At 46.0% G+C, this 12,568-nt stretch overlaps 1 protein-coding gene across 2 annotated transcripts in view; it reads left to right on the forward strand.

The window, feature by feature from the left end:
- Nucleotides 1-12,568, forward strand: part of LOC144493624 (ectonucleotide pyrophosphatase/phosphodiesterase family member 3-like) — a 136,431-nt gene that overhangs the window by 101,473 nt on the left and 22,390 nt on the right. For both annotated transcript variants that reach the window (XM_078212867.1, XM_078212868.1), the window contains 5 exons: nucleotides 44-171; nucleotides 6,552-6,618; nucleotides 6,764-6,851; nucleotides 11,792-11,970; nucleotides 12,070-12,121. In XM_078212867.1, the coding sequence (XP_078068993.1) occupies nucleotides 44-171; nucleotides 6,552-6,618; nucleotides 6,764-6,851; nucleotides 11,792-11,970; nucleotides 12,070-12,121 (514 nt within the window). The remainder of the gene's footprint in view (nucleotides 1-43; nucleotides 172-6,551; nucleotides 6,619-6,763; nucleotides 6,852-11,791; nucleotides 11,971-12,069; nucleotides 12,122-12,568) is intronic.

Genomic DNA, 12,568 nt, shown 5'->3' on the forward strand with positions numbered 1-12,568 from the left:
ATATAATGCAAGCAGTTAATATGTAAGTTTTTTGTTGCACCAGTGCAGATCACCGCAGCAACACTTCAAGCCCTACCTGAAACATTTCTTGCCAAAGCGTTTCCACTATGCCAGCAGTAGAAGAATTGAAGATGTTCATTTGTATATGGACCCACAATGGCAGGCTAACCTGTAAGTTGAACAAAAGACAAATTCTGCATGCTGGAAATAAGAAAAATATAGAAAACATTGGAAACACTCATTAGATCAGGCAGCATCTATAGGGAGACCACAAGCTAACATGATAGACATTGAACTTTTCCGCAGAACTTGAACAAGGATTCTACATACAATTTCAAACTGTTGTCTCCACAAATTCTTCCTAATTATCTGCCTGTATCCAAATTTTCTGTTAATCTGTAAGTTAGTTCTAGCTATTAACCTTGAATTATTTACAGATGGACAATTGTAATTCTTTACAGATGGAACATTCTCAGAGGCACGAAACAATTACAGAGTAATGGTTTAAGCTTCAAGGATGACCGCTACTAATGCAATCTAATTGCAAGCAGACACCATGGTGACCCTCTCTTTAGTGAGGGTTTCTGTGTAATCATCAGATTACCTCTAATAGGGGTTATTGGATGGGGTTACATTTTACAATCACTTTTGGTACATTTTACTATGTGCCTCAGTTAATCTAATATCTCTTACAGAACTTGGAGAGGAGAGGTCCTCCTGCTTTCCTTTACTTCATCAATAAATTTAAGTCAATAAAGACCGTATATACTTGTGCCAAAGTCAATCTCATGTCAAAGTTGACCCCGTGATTTTTGGCCTAAAGTGAATGTAATTTTTTATGCATCTTTGTGTATTTTTTATGTAAAATATGGCCCTAGTTTGTCAGGGGTCAAATTGCGTTGTGATTTTTAATGAGTTGCTGGTTCATTAACCTAAAGGCACGTATGGGAACCTTTAAGTTTTGCCTCTGCCAATTCTAGCAGCAATCTTCCAGACGATCAACAAAACTAATGTGCACCATGTGATCTATCATGATGCCTTTGAAAGAAAAACAAATACGCGTCTCAATTTAAACTGGAGAAAGAAGCGGCTTAACGAGCATTGACAAAATGGTCATATTATCACCCGTGGAGACATCTGTCTCTACACTCAGAGAAGTAAAGAAAGATGATAGTCAGAATTCTCTGGCGTTTCACGCCCCACTACTGCTGCCAGTGAGAATGGAAAACTTGGCACTCAGCCAAATCTTCATTCACGGCCGTGTGATTGGAGAATCCCAGCCGTGGGCGAGGTTGGAGAATCCGGCCCGATATTTCAGAATTCAGTGCCAGGTGGTGCACAAAATTCGTGAAATGGCACAATATAATATTCCGTCCGAAAACAAAAATTTCAGTGTCTTCTACCTGAACTAGATAATAGTAATTAAATTCCACCATTTTATCATCCAACATAGAGAGACGAATGTGGGCTGATTGGCCTACATTGGAAACACGGATGAAACATTGATGAGCTTTGACATGCTAGCAAATAAGACCATTACCAAGACTGGTGAAAGAAAAGTCCTTGTAAAGACAACTGGCCCATGAGACTATGGTGTTCGCAGTGGTTCTATCTCATATGGTGGGTGGCACAAAGATAAAGCCAGTGGTGATATTCAAGTGCAAAGCTCTCCCCAAGATAAATTGCAGAAAGGCATTGTTCATGACAGAGGCTGGATGAATAAAGGTGGTTACTGGAAATGTATGGAATTTGAGACCAGGAGGACTACGTTAAAAAAGAAGTTTACTCGTCCAGGGACATGCTCAATCCCACCTTGTCGACGATTTAGCCTGTGATGTAAAATCAATCAAAACAGACGTGGCAGTTATTTCCAGCGGTCTTAGTAGGTGTCATCCAGCCTTGGATGAGTGCATAAATAAACCTATCAAGGACAATATGCAACAAATCTGGAATGATTGGATGTTGGAAGGTGAAAGAACATTCGCTGAAGGTGGAAATGTGTGAGCACCTTCACCAGCAATACTGTGTCAGTGGGTCATAAACACGTGGAATGAACTTAATCTCATTAGTGTTAAAAAAAATCATGCCACTCATGGATTCAACAGCTTCCGACTCCACTCAGTGTTTCCTCTTCAATAATGCAGACTCTGGATAATAACAGCATCACGGAACATTAAGATAACAAGAACTGGGGAAAGCAGTAGGTGATTGAGCTTGCTCTGCTCTTTATAAGATCATGGCGAATTTGGTTGTGGCCTCAGCTCCACTTTCTTGCCCTTATCCCAGAAGCCTTGACTCTCGTGGATCACAAAACACTGGGCCCTATTTTACTATTTTAAGAACATAAGAACTAAGAGCAAGAGTAGGCCATCTAGCCCCTCAAGCCTGCCCCGCCATTCAATAAGATCATGGCTGATCTGACAGTGGGTTCAGTTCCACTTACCCGCCCGCTCCCCATAACCCTTAATTCCCTTCATGGTTAAAAATCTATCTATCTGTGACTTAAACACATTTAACGAGGTAGTCTCTACTGCTTCATTGGGTAGAGAATTCCAAAGATTCACTACCCTCTGGGAGAAGAAGTTCCTCCTCAACTCTGTTCTAAATTGACTCCCCCGTATTTTGAGGCTATGCCCCCTAGTTGATTCTAAGTGCTGGGCAGACTTGAATCTGGGATTGTTTCAGATCCGACTTTTAGACCCGTCCTCGGGTGCCCCTATACGCACTCTGCCTGCAAAAATATCAGCGATTCCGAATCGTGCTGTACAAGCCTGTGAGTGTGGCTTAACGTGCCTGAAACACTGCAGCTCCGATTGACACCTCCAACTGCGCATGCGCAGAAAAATAAATGATAGAATAACTCTCCCCTATCACTGCGCTCCCGGATAATGCCTCCTGCTGGCCCCCACAGATATTGCCCCACCACCCAGAACGATTCCGAGCCCCTCCCCCCGCAATGATTTCAGGCAGAGTGGCAGCGGAACCCCTTCCCCCTCCCCCACTGATCTCAGGCAGAGAGATCCACACTCCCCCCTCCACCTACAGATATCAGACAGGGTGATCCCCCTCACCCCCACCCCAGACCCTCCCGCACAAGGCCTCCATCTCCTCTGCACTCTGATGGCTGTGTGATACCTCCCTCTCTCTCCCCTATCCCCAATCATTGCGGCACTGATCCACCACCCGCCCCCCTCCCCATCGGCACACCTGCTAGTGCTCACTCGCCTTCCCCTCAATGCTAACAAGCAAACTGCATGGAACTTGCTGGAATGCTCTGCTAAACTGCCTGCCCTGATCTGCCCTAATGAGGGGCAGCTCCATTAAAAACTCAAGAATAGACAGGCAGGCAGTACAGGACAATGTGCGCACGACCAGCCCCCTGATTTTCTGGGGGCGACCTGGGGAGGCTGCTGGATGCAGCAGAGGTGAGGCGGGACACCCTCTTCCCCCCAGGAGGACACAGACCCAGGGGTGCTGATGGAAATGCAGCCTGGGAGGAAGTCGCCGCCTCGGCCAGTGCCAGGGCAGTGGCCCCCCCGAACCGGGAAGCAGTGCCGGAAAAAAGTCAATGACCTCATCCGAGCAGCAAGGGTGAGTGCTGAACCCCATCTTGCATCTTCCCCCAAATCTCCCCCGATCCTCCCAACCCCAGCTCCTCACCCCCAATCACCTCCTTCCAATCCCCCCAAGAGCCTCACTGCACTTGCCCTCTAAGGGCACCACCTAATACTCCAGCTAGTCCAGCTAGTTTGCACCAGGGCATCATCATCATGGTGCTCAGCGAGTCGTCATCACCCTCCTGACTGCCAAAAAACTCGCTAACGCAGAGTACCCAGGCCCATCACTCAGGTGTGGTAATGTTGCAGGAGATAGAAGGAATTTTGGGGCGGAGGGGAGGGGGGAGGGGAGGGGGGTGGAACCCACAGACACAAACCGCTAGCGAGTGAACCACCTGGTGATCAGGGCCTCTATTGCCGCCCTCACATGCCTCATTTGAGCTACAAGCCCTCAAGTGCCTGGGTGGTGTTCCTCGGTGTGCTCTTCCCCCTCCTGCTGTCATCCTCCCAGCGACGCCCGGCTGGTCAGCCTCCATGTCTTCCTCCTCCAATATGTCACCTCTCTGCAGAGCCAGGTTGTGCAAGGCACAGCTCACGACCACAATGCGGGAAGAGATCGCTGGGATGTATTGTAAGAGCCCGCCAGATCGATCCAGGCACTGAGGAGCGCAGTGCCCCTCTCCACTATCGCACGGGTGGCTACATGGGCCTCATTATAGCGGGTCTCCGCCTCAGACACAGGCCTCTGCTCAGGCGTCGTCAGCCATGTCTGAAGCGGGTAACCCAAATCACCCACGAGCCACCTCCACAGCCTGGGCTCCTCCTCAAATGCCTCTGGGATGTCCGAGCTCCTGACAATGAAACTGTAGTGCACACTCCCTGGGTGTCTTGTGCAGACGTGCATAATGTTCATACTATGGTCACACACTAGTTGAACGTTCAGGCAGTGGAACCCCTTTCTGTTGATGAATGTCCGTGGATTCTGTAGGGGGGGTCTTGAGTGCGATGTGGGTGCAGTCAATGACCCCCCTGTACGTTAGGCATCCCTGCAATGATTGTGAACCCTACAGCCCGGGCTTCCTGATGGGCCTAGTCCAGATTAAATTTGATGCACTGCCCAGCCCGGGCATGCAGGCGTTCTGTGACTGTTTAACACAGGGGTGCACAGCTGACTGGGAGATGCCACAGACATCTTCGCTAGAGGTCTGGAAGGAGCCAGTCGCATACAAGTCCAGAGCAGCCATCAATTTGACAGCCGAGAGTGAGTGCCCCCCCCACCCCCCCTGCCCCTAGGTGCCAGGTCGTGCAACATGTGGCACAGGTGTTGCACTGTCTCCTTTCAGAGGCGGAGATGTCGGTGGCACATGGTGTCCGACATCTGTTCAAATGACACTCGTGCACGGAACTGCCGGGATCTCTGCTCCCTCCTTCTCTTGCGTCCCCCCTCTGGGTGAATGGCGGCCACCTCCTGCCTCTGGTGGTCGTCTCCCTCTACTCCTGCAAGTGGTAAGGCCCGGGCCTCCTGTGTCTGCAATTCTTCCTCCAGCTCCTCCTCCTCAGCTCCAGCAGCAGCCAAAAGAACAGCAAGATCGATTGGTTGCATCGCAAAAGCCATCTTGTCACTCTGAGGGGGGGGGGGTGCAGGAGATGGAGAGGAACACATATAGAGGTTAAGGAACGCTGCTTGCCCCAGCACATCAACAATCACAGCCCCCCCCCCCCAATTCCCCCAGCCACATGCTTCCCAAAATCACAGCCCCACCCCTGCCACATGCACCCCACAATCACAGCCCCCTCCAATTCCCTCAGCCACATGCTCCCCACAATCACAGCTCCTTGCAAAGTTGAGAGGCTGCAGCAGTGCTATTTGCAAGGGCTTTGTGCATCTCCTTCAGCTGGGAGTGAGCTGAGTGCACTAGGACCCAGCAGCACCACAAGACCCCAGATCAGTGCTAAAACCCGGGTTTGTGCTGCAAGTCGGACATCGGAGACCCTGCTGATCAATAGCCACCCCACCCACACACACTCGCAGAGCCGCCACCGACCGAGAGAGAAAAAGGCCGCAACAAAAGGACACCATGAGTAGCACAGAGCCGTTGGACGCTATGTACTTACCTCCTCACTAACCCTCACTGATGGAGCGCCCGAATCGGACTTTTATGGATCATGTCTGTTTCGCACCGATACTGGATGGGCGAACATGGTGGTAAAGGGAGAAGTGCCGGTAAAGTTGGGCGTGCAGCCCATTAAGTCAATTTAAATGCATTTAAATGGCCGTCGCGCCGGTTTCGGGCGCAGTTCTGATCACGGCCCTTTTAGGGCCCTGGTAAAGGGGGAACCAATGTGGAGGTGGGCGCAGATTGCGCTACTCCCCTCACACCCGACTTTACCAAGTTTTCGTGCCAGCAACGGGTGCAACTTGATGGTAAAATCGGGCCCACTGTCTTACTTAGTCTTGAATGTATCAATGACCCAGCCACCAATATTCACTGCGGAAGAGAATTCCAAAGACTAATGATCTTCTGACAGAAAGAATTCCTCCTCATCTCCGTCTTAAATTGAAGACCCCTTATTTCCCCTCAGTGTACTTTCCCCATGAGGGGAACCATCCTCTCAGCATCTACTCTGTAAATTCTCTCCTATAAGGTCAATAAGGTCACGTCTCCTTCTTCTAAACTCCAATGCATACAGGCTCCGCCTGCTCAGTCATTCCTCCATTAGCTCCAAGTGCTTCCACCTTGCTATCTAGTGAAAGCTGTGTGTCCGTATGGCTGATCTCTTCTTTTGATAGGAAAAGTGATGAAGCTGCAACTTCACTGTACACTACCCAAGTCACTGCATGGTTACACCATGTTGTTGTCTTTTAAAGATTTGTTTGCTTGTTTTACATGATTGCATTTTGGTTTTGTTAACTATTGCACAAAATGAGTGCAGAATTTGATGCCTGTGGCGTTTTGAGAGCTAACATGTCAATCATTTGTACTCCTTTCTCAGGAAGCCACCAATGCAGTATTGCAGTGGGGGATTTCATGGTTCTGATAATCAGTTCAAGAACATGCAGGTAAGGCACAGATGTCAAGATTTGGATCTTCCTGTGTCTTGCATTACGCTCACTACCTAGAAAACAATTTAAATATTGATGTATTTTTGGAATATAGCTAATTACTATGAGAAGTAATTGCACTCCCATTTTCTTTCAATGGCAGGCCATCTTTCTTGGCATTGGACCTGGATTTCAAACCAAGACCCAGGTTCAACCCTTTTCAAATATTGAAGTCTACAATCTAATATGCGGTAAGAACATTAGAATTTATACAATTGCATTTGCTCAGTTATGAAGGGATTTTTAGATTCACTACAATGCAGAAGGAGGCTATTCGGCCCATCAAGCCCGCACTGACAACAACCCCAGGCCCTATCTCTGCGACCCCTTGACACTATGGGGCAATTGAGCATGGCCAATCAGCCTAACCCACACATCTTTGGACTGTGGGAGGAAACCGGAGCAGACACTGGGAGAACATTCAGACTCCACACAGACAGAGGCTGGTATTGAACCCGGGTCCCTGGCACTGAGACAGCAATGCTAACCACAGTGCCACCTTGCCGCCCTATGAATTATCAGTTGCAAACCCGACAGCAATGATTATTAGGTCATTGAAATGGAAGTTATTGCAAAATGGAATAAATGTGCAGGAAAAAAGATTGCTGGTAATTTCATGAAATGAGGTGACATTATTGTACTTCACTCAAAAATGTCATGGAAACCAGTGTCTGAAATGCCACCTGTGATTGAAGTTCTATTCAATCGAGAAAATGGGTATTTTATTGGCCAAATCTAAAATGAACACCATTGTCTGATGTAGTAAAGGGCATTTCACCACAGAATTACTTGTAATTGTGCTGATTATGCTGACGGATAACCTATGAAGCCTATTGTTATTGGATTGTGTTGTGCATGTTTATAATAAGAAGGAACTTCTTTTCTTTGCTCTTGGGATTTGGCCAGAATTTGCTTCCTATCCCTAACCACCCTTGTGGATCGGGAAAAGCTTGTTGCTGCTCTGTTGGAGCAGCTTCCGATGAGGGTGCAATGGCGAAAGCTGCCAGGTACAATCTGACAAGCATTCCTGTGGCTTGATGGGTGGGCGTTTGTCCCTCTTGCTCCTGTACCCAATGGTCCTGTGACCTATGATCGCTCCTGTGACCTATGGTAGCAAGGGCCTTACCACGGGAAAACAGCCCCAACTCTCCTGCCTGACTGTCCCCAATGAGCCCACCCACCACTCAATTCCAAGGCTCCATGGTATTCCTACCTCCTGCTACAGTACTGGCTGTGGTCCCAGTTCTCAATGGTGCTGCCAGATTCTGGCTCCTAGTCCTGAGGAAGAGCATCCATCATTCAGGAACCAGGAACCCTTGCACTGATCTGATAGGTGTCCAGATGGCTTTTCATCGCATCCGCTCACCCAGGAATTGCTGTGGAGGTTGCCACCAGCTCTCCAACCAGTGGGCAGATCCACTGATGTGACGATTAAATCCAGCTCCGTGTGGTGTGGGTACACCCACAGTAATGTTCAGAAGGGAATTCCAGAATTTTCATCCAGCAACAGTGAGGAATCGGTGAATATAGCTGCAGATTAGGATGTTGACTGCTAATTGACTTGCGATGGGAATACCTATCTGAAACACAGAATAGATGTACACACACATTCCATGACAACCTATGCCTGATGTTGAGAGAGCATTCATTCCAATGAAATGCCTTTCTCCTGAGCCCCAGATGTAATATTTAGATTTCTTTAAATCTTAGGTTCTTGCAAAACAATACATTGATTTTGCTTTCTTTCAGTGTTAACACTAATTTAATGCTAATGGAGGAGCAAATATCCAGTGCAAGATACTCGCCGCGATTCTCCGGGACCGCTAGCCGTGGCGGGAATCGCGGTGGCCCAGTGACTTGGGTGGTGACTAAGACAGGAATCGCGCTAGGTGTCAGATCCGTCGCAATTCTCTCAGCCCACCTCACTGACCCAGACCCGAGTGGGCAAGAACCTAATTGATATTCTGAAATAGATATTTAAATGTCATTCCTAGGTTTGAGGCTCAACGCTGCCCCCCCCCCCCCCCCCACCCCTAAACGGGAAGTCTAGCGAGCGGGATTTAGTACAGGTCTTGACAAATGTGGATCAGGCTCCTTAGACTCTGAGTGGTGGGTGGGGGGGGGGGGGGGGGGGGGGGAAGGTGGGTGTAAGGAGGTAAGTGCTCCTCTGTCACTGCTAGGTTGCAGAGGGAGGGTCCCTGAAGACACCTGGGGGTTGGATGAGCTTGGGCTGGGATAAAGGGGTTGACCTCAGGACTTTCCCACAGGATGGGGTCTCGTGGTTGGACTGCCACTTTCACCCTGGGAAAAGCATGGTGATCTCCAGTAGCTTTAATGATATAAATCACAAATAGCACCCAATACAGAACCCTCCAGAACCCTGACTGAAACAGCCTTTGAACTATTAAAACCATTGACCATTTGAATCCCACCTCTGAGCCAAATCTGCATCCAACTTGCCAATACTTTTCTGACCAGTCTGCAATATAAGAGCTTGTCAAAAGTCTTGCTAAAATCCATATACACTGCCTCAAACATACTATCTTCATTGACCTTCCTTTTTAGTCTCTCAAACAATTAAATCAGGTTAATCAGACATGACCTTATCAATTGAATGCTGACTTTCCCTGATTAATCTGCGTCTGTCTCAATTAAGATTTATTCTGCACCTCAGAACTTTTTCCAATATTTTGCCCTTCACCAGGGTTAGGGTATCTGGCCTTCAATTACTCGGGCTATCCTTCCGCCATTTTTTAAAAATGGTACAACGTTAGCAGTCTTTGGGCACTCTGATTATAACCAGATCTGATTTGAAAGTGGTAAGAGCCATTGCTATTTCTTCCCTTGTTTCTCTTAGTAGCCTGGGATACATTTCCTCCGTAACTACATGGCCTGCATTGTTCCTTTCCTTTGTGCAGTCAGGGACAGAATAGATTAAGTACCATTTCCAAGTCTTCCCCTCCAAGTTACCTTTTTGGTCTCTATTTGGCTCTACTCTTAGTTATCCTCTTACTCTTTATTAATTCATGAGACATCTTTTGGTTGTCATTGATTTTACTTGCTGACATTTTCTCAAGCCCTTGCCTTGCTTTCCTGATTCCCTTTGAAATTTCACCCTGGCACTTTTACATGTTCCTATATGCTTTCTGCAGTATTGAGCTCTCAGTATCTGAACCTCCGATTAATCTGCATGCTTTTTGACATCCGGATGGTCTAGATTTGGGAATTCTAACCTTTTTATTTGTGGGAGCATATTTTTTTGAACCCTCTCTACCTCCTACTTGAATGCCTCTCATTCCTTTGCTTTGTCTTCAAGTATATTGCTTCCAAATCACATCTCTGCTTCATAAAATTGGCTTTCCCCAAATAAAAACCTTTATTCTTGGTCCAAGAGCATGATAATATCCAAGATTGGCCCAGCAAATGCCAGATAATGAATAATTTGAGCAAGAAAAAGGTCAACTGCTGCCTATAACTTACTATCTAGTACTCAATCATCAAGATCTTGTGGGTCATCCTTTACCAGGGCAGGATAGAGGCTGGGTGCTCTGTGCCAAGTGGCTAACCTCCTAACCTCTCCAAGCCATCTACAATATTCAAGTTAGGAGTGAGGTGGCATAATCACTACTTTAACATTTATTCAGTGGCAACAACATTCGAACTTTTACATCCTTTAAGGGAGGTTAATTTGTTTGTTTGGCTCTGTTCCAATGGATTTAATATCTATCTCCACCATCACCACCCATAATTATGTAACTATGCAATATTGTGAGTGCATAATTACAACTAGCTGAATGGTTTTGGCTCGTTGACAGTTATGAATTGGATTTTGTGGTGGCGAGATCTGTGTGCTGCTAAGCTATGGTAATGAGACAGCCTACAGCTGAAGCTTGATAACATCTAGACTTGGGCTGACAAAGTCCGGATAAAAATCTTCTTAAGCAAGAGAAAGGCCTGAGGCTTCAAAAAAAGAGAGAGGAAATTCCATCTACCACTACGTTCCCTGTAATATTAAACATTGACATTTCTATTAGCATTCTCCAGTGTAGAAAAATGTGAAATTAAAAAACTGCTGGGAAGGTAACTGGTTGAAAAACCCACACACAGTTGCAGATGTGTTGGGGTTTTAGTTCCGTCGGGCAGCATGGTCGGTGCAGGCTTGGAGGGCTGAAGGGCCTGTTCCTGTGCTGTTATTTTCTTTGTTCTTTGTGTTCCATTAGACTTTTGATTTGCTCTTCAATTATGTACATGATAACCTTTTTGTCTGTATGCAAATTTATATTCCTTATTATCAATGAGCCCTGCTGTCTTAAATACTCTGCTTTAACTGGCATTATTGTCTGTTCTATTATCATCATTTGGTGCAATCTACTATTAATACACAAAAAAATTCAGCTATTAAAATGTCTCTGATTTTGTGATTGCCCGTAATGATGTACATTTGCGAGCCATGTGTCTTTTATCACGTATTGAAAATCAAGAAAATTGCAAGTTTTATTTAAAAAAGTGAAATAACAGATTTTGGAAGTGCATAACAGGTGCCACAGAATCTTAAAAGTGAATATGACAGATTAATATATCGATGAAAGGTGCTCCATTAGAATGAGTTTCTTTGGGTGGAATTTTGCCAGGACGGGGCCAAAAGATATGGTGAGCTGTTCAAAGATCCATTGACTTAGGCAGGGCTGGAAGGGGAGGCGATGGCCTGGTGATATTATCGCTGGACTATTAATCCAAGAACCTCAGCTAATGTTCTGGGGACGCAGGTTCAAATCCCACCATGGCAGATGGTGGAATTTGAATTCAATAGAAAAGATCTGGAATTAAGAATCTACTGGTGACCATGAAACCATTGTCGATTGTCGGAAAAACCCACCTGGTTCACTAATGGCCTTTTAGGGAAGGAAATCTGCCATCCTTTCTTGATCTGATCTACCTGTGACTTCAGAGCCACGGTGATGTGGTTGATTCTCAACTGCCCTTGGGTAACTAGGGATGGGCAATTAATGTTGGCCAGCCAGCGATGCCCATGTCTCACGAATGAATAAAAAAGATCCTGCCAGTGGGAGGGCCTGTAAAATTCCATCTCTTGTCTTGTTTTAATTTGAGTTTTAATTAATCCTTGCTTTAGATTTGTTGCAGATCACTCCTGCACCCAACAATGGAACTCACGGAAGTCTAAATCACCTTTTAAAGAAACCTGTCTACACCCCTACCCATCTCAAGGAAGTATCTTCAACATCATCTTGCTCTTCAACAAAATTTAGACCAACTATTTTTCCTCCAACAGAATGTTCATGCAGTTCTCTGGTAATTAAGATAATATTTAATAACAATTATTTTAGAATTGGCTAATTAGTTTCAAAGACTCTTATGTTGGTTTCTTACACAAATATTTTGACACTTTAGGAATCGTTGCCATCAGATGCATGCACGGAATTGAATCTGTCCTTAATTGAAGGTAGGAAACTACCACCAAAAATCTAACTGTATGATACTTAACAGATGTTGTTTATTTAGACTTGGAGAACTGGGATAGATTTTCATCTTCACTGCCTGGGTTGCACTGGGCAGATCAGCTCGCTTGTGCTTTGGAGTGAAGTTGCAGGACATGTGAGGTGGACTTTTATTTTGCTTTCTCAATATTTCCCCTATTTAACAGAAATTTCCTTTGCAAATATGTTGTGCTGCAATTTCAGCCTCCCCACAGAGGGGGCACTGCAGGGCTACACTGGCAGGAGGGTGTAATAACAGCATGATAGATTTGCATGGCAGATTCCATTATAAATGTGAGCAAATGAATTCATTATGAAATATAAAAATAAAGACAGAATATATGACTTCAAAATGGGGACTTATGCACACCCAGGTTTAAATATTGTCTATCCCTCTAACCCTACTTTGTCTG

The sequence above is a fragment of the Mustelus asterias genome, chromosome 5 (genome assembly GCF_964213995.1).
Source record: "Mustelus asterias chromosome 5, sMusAst1.hap1.1, whole genome shotgun sequence".
Classification (NCBI taxonomy): Eukaryota; Metazoa; Chordata; class Chondrichthyes; order Carcharhiniformes; family Triakidae; genus Mustelus; species Mustelus asterias.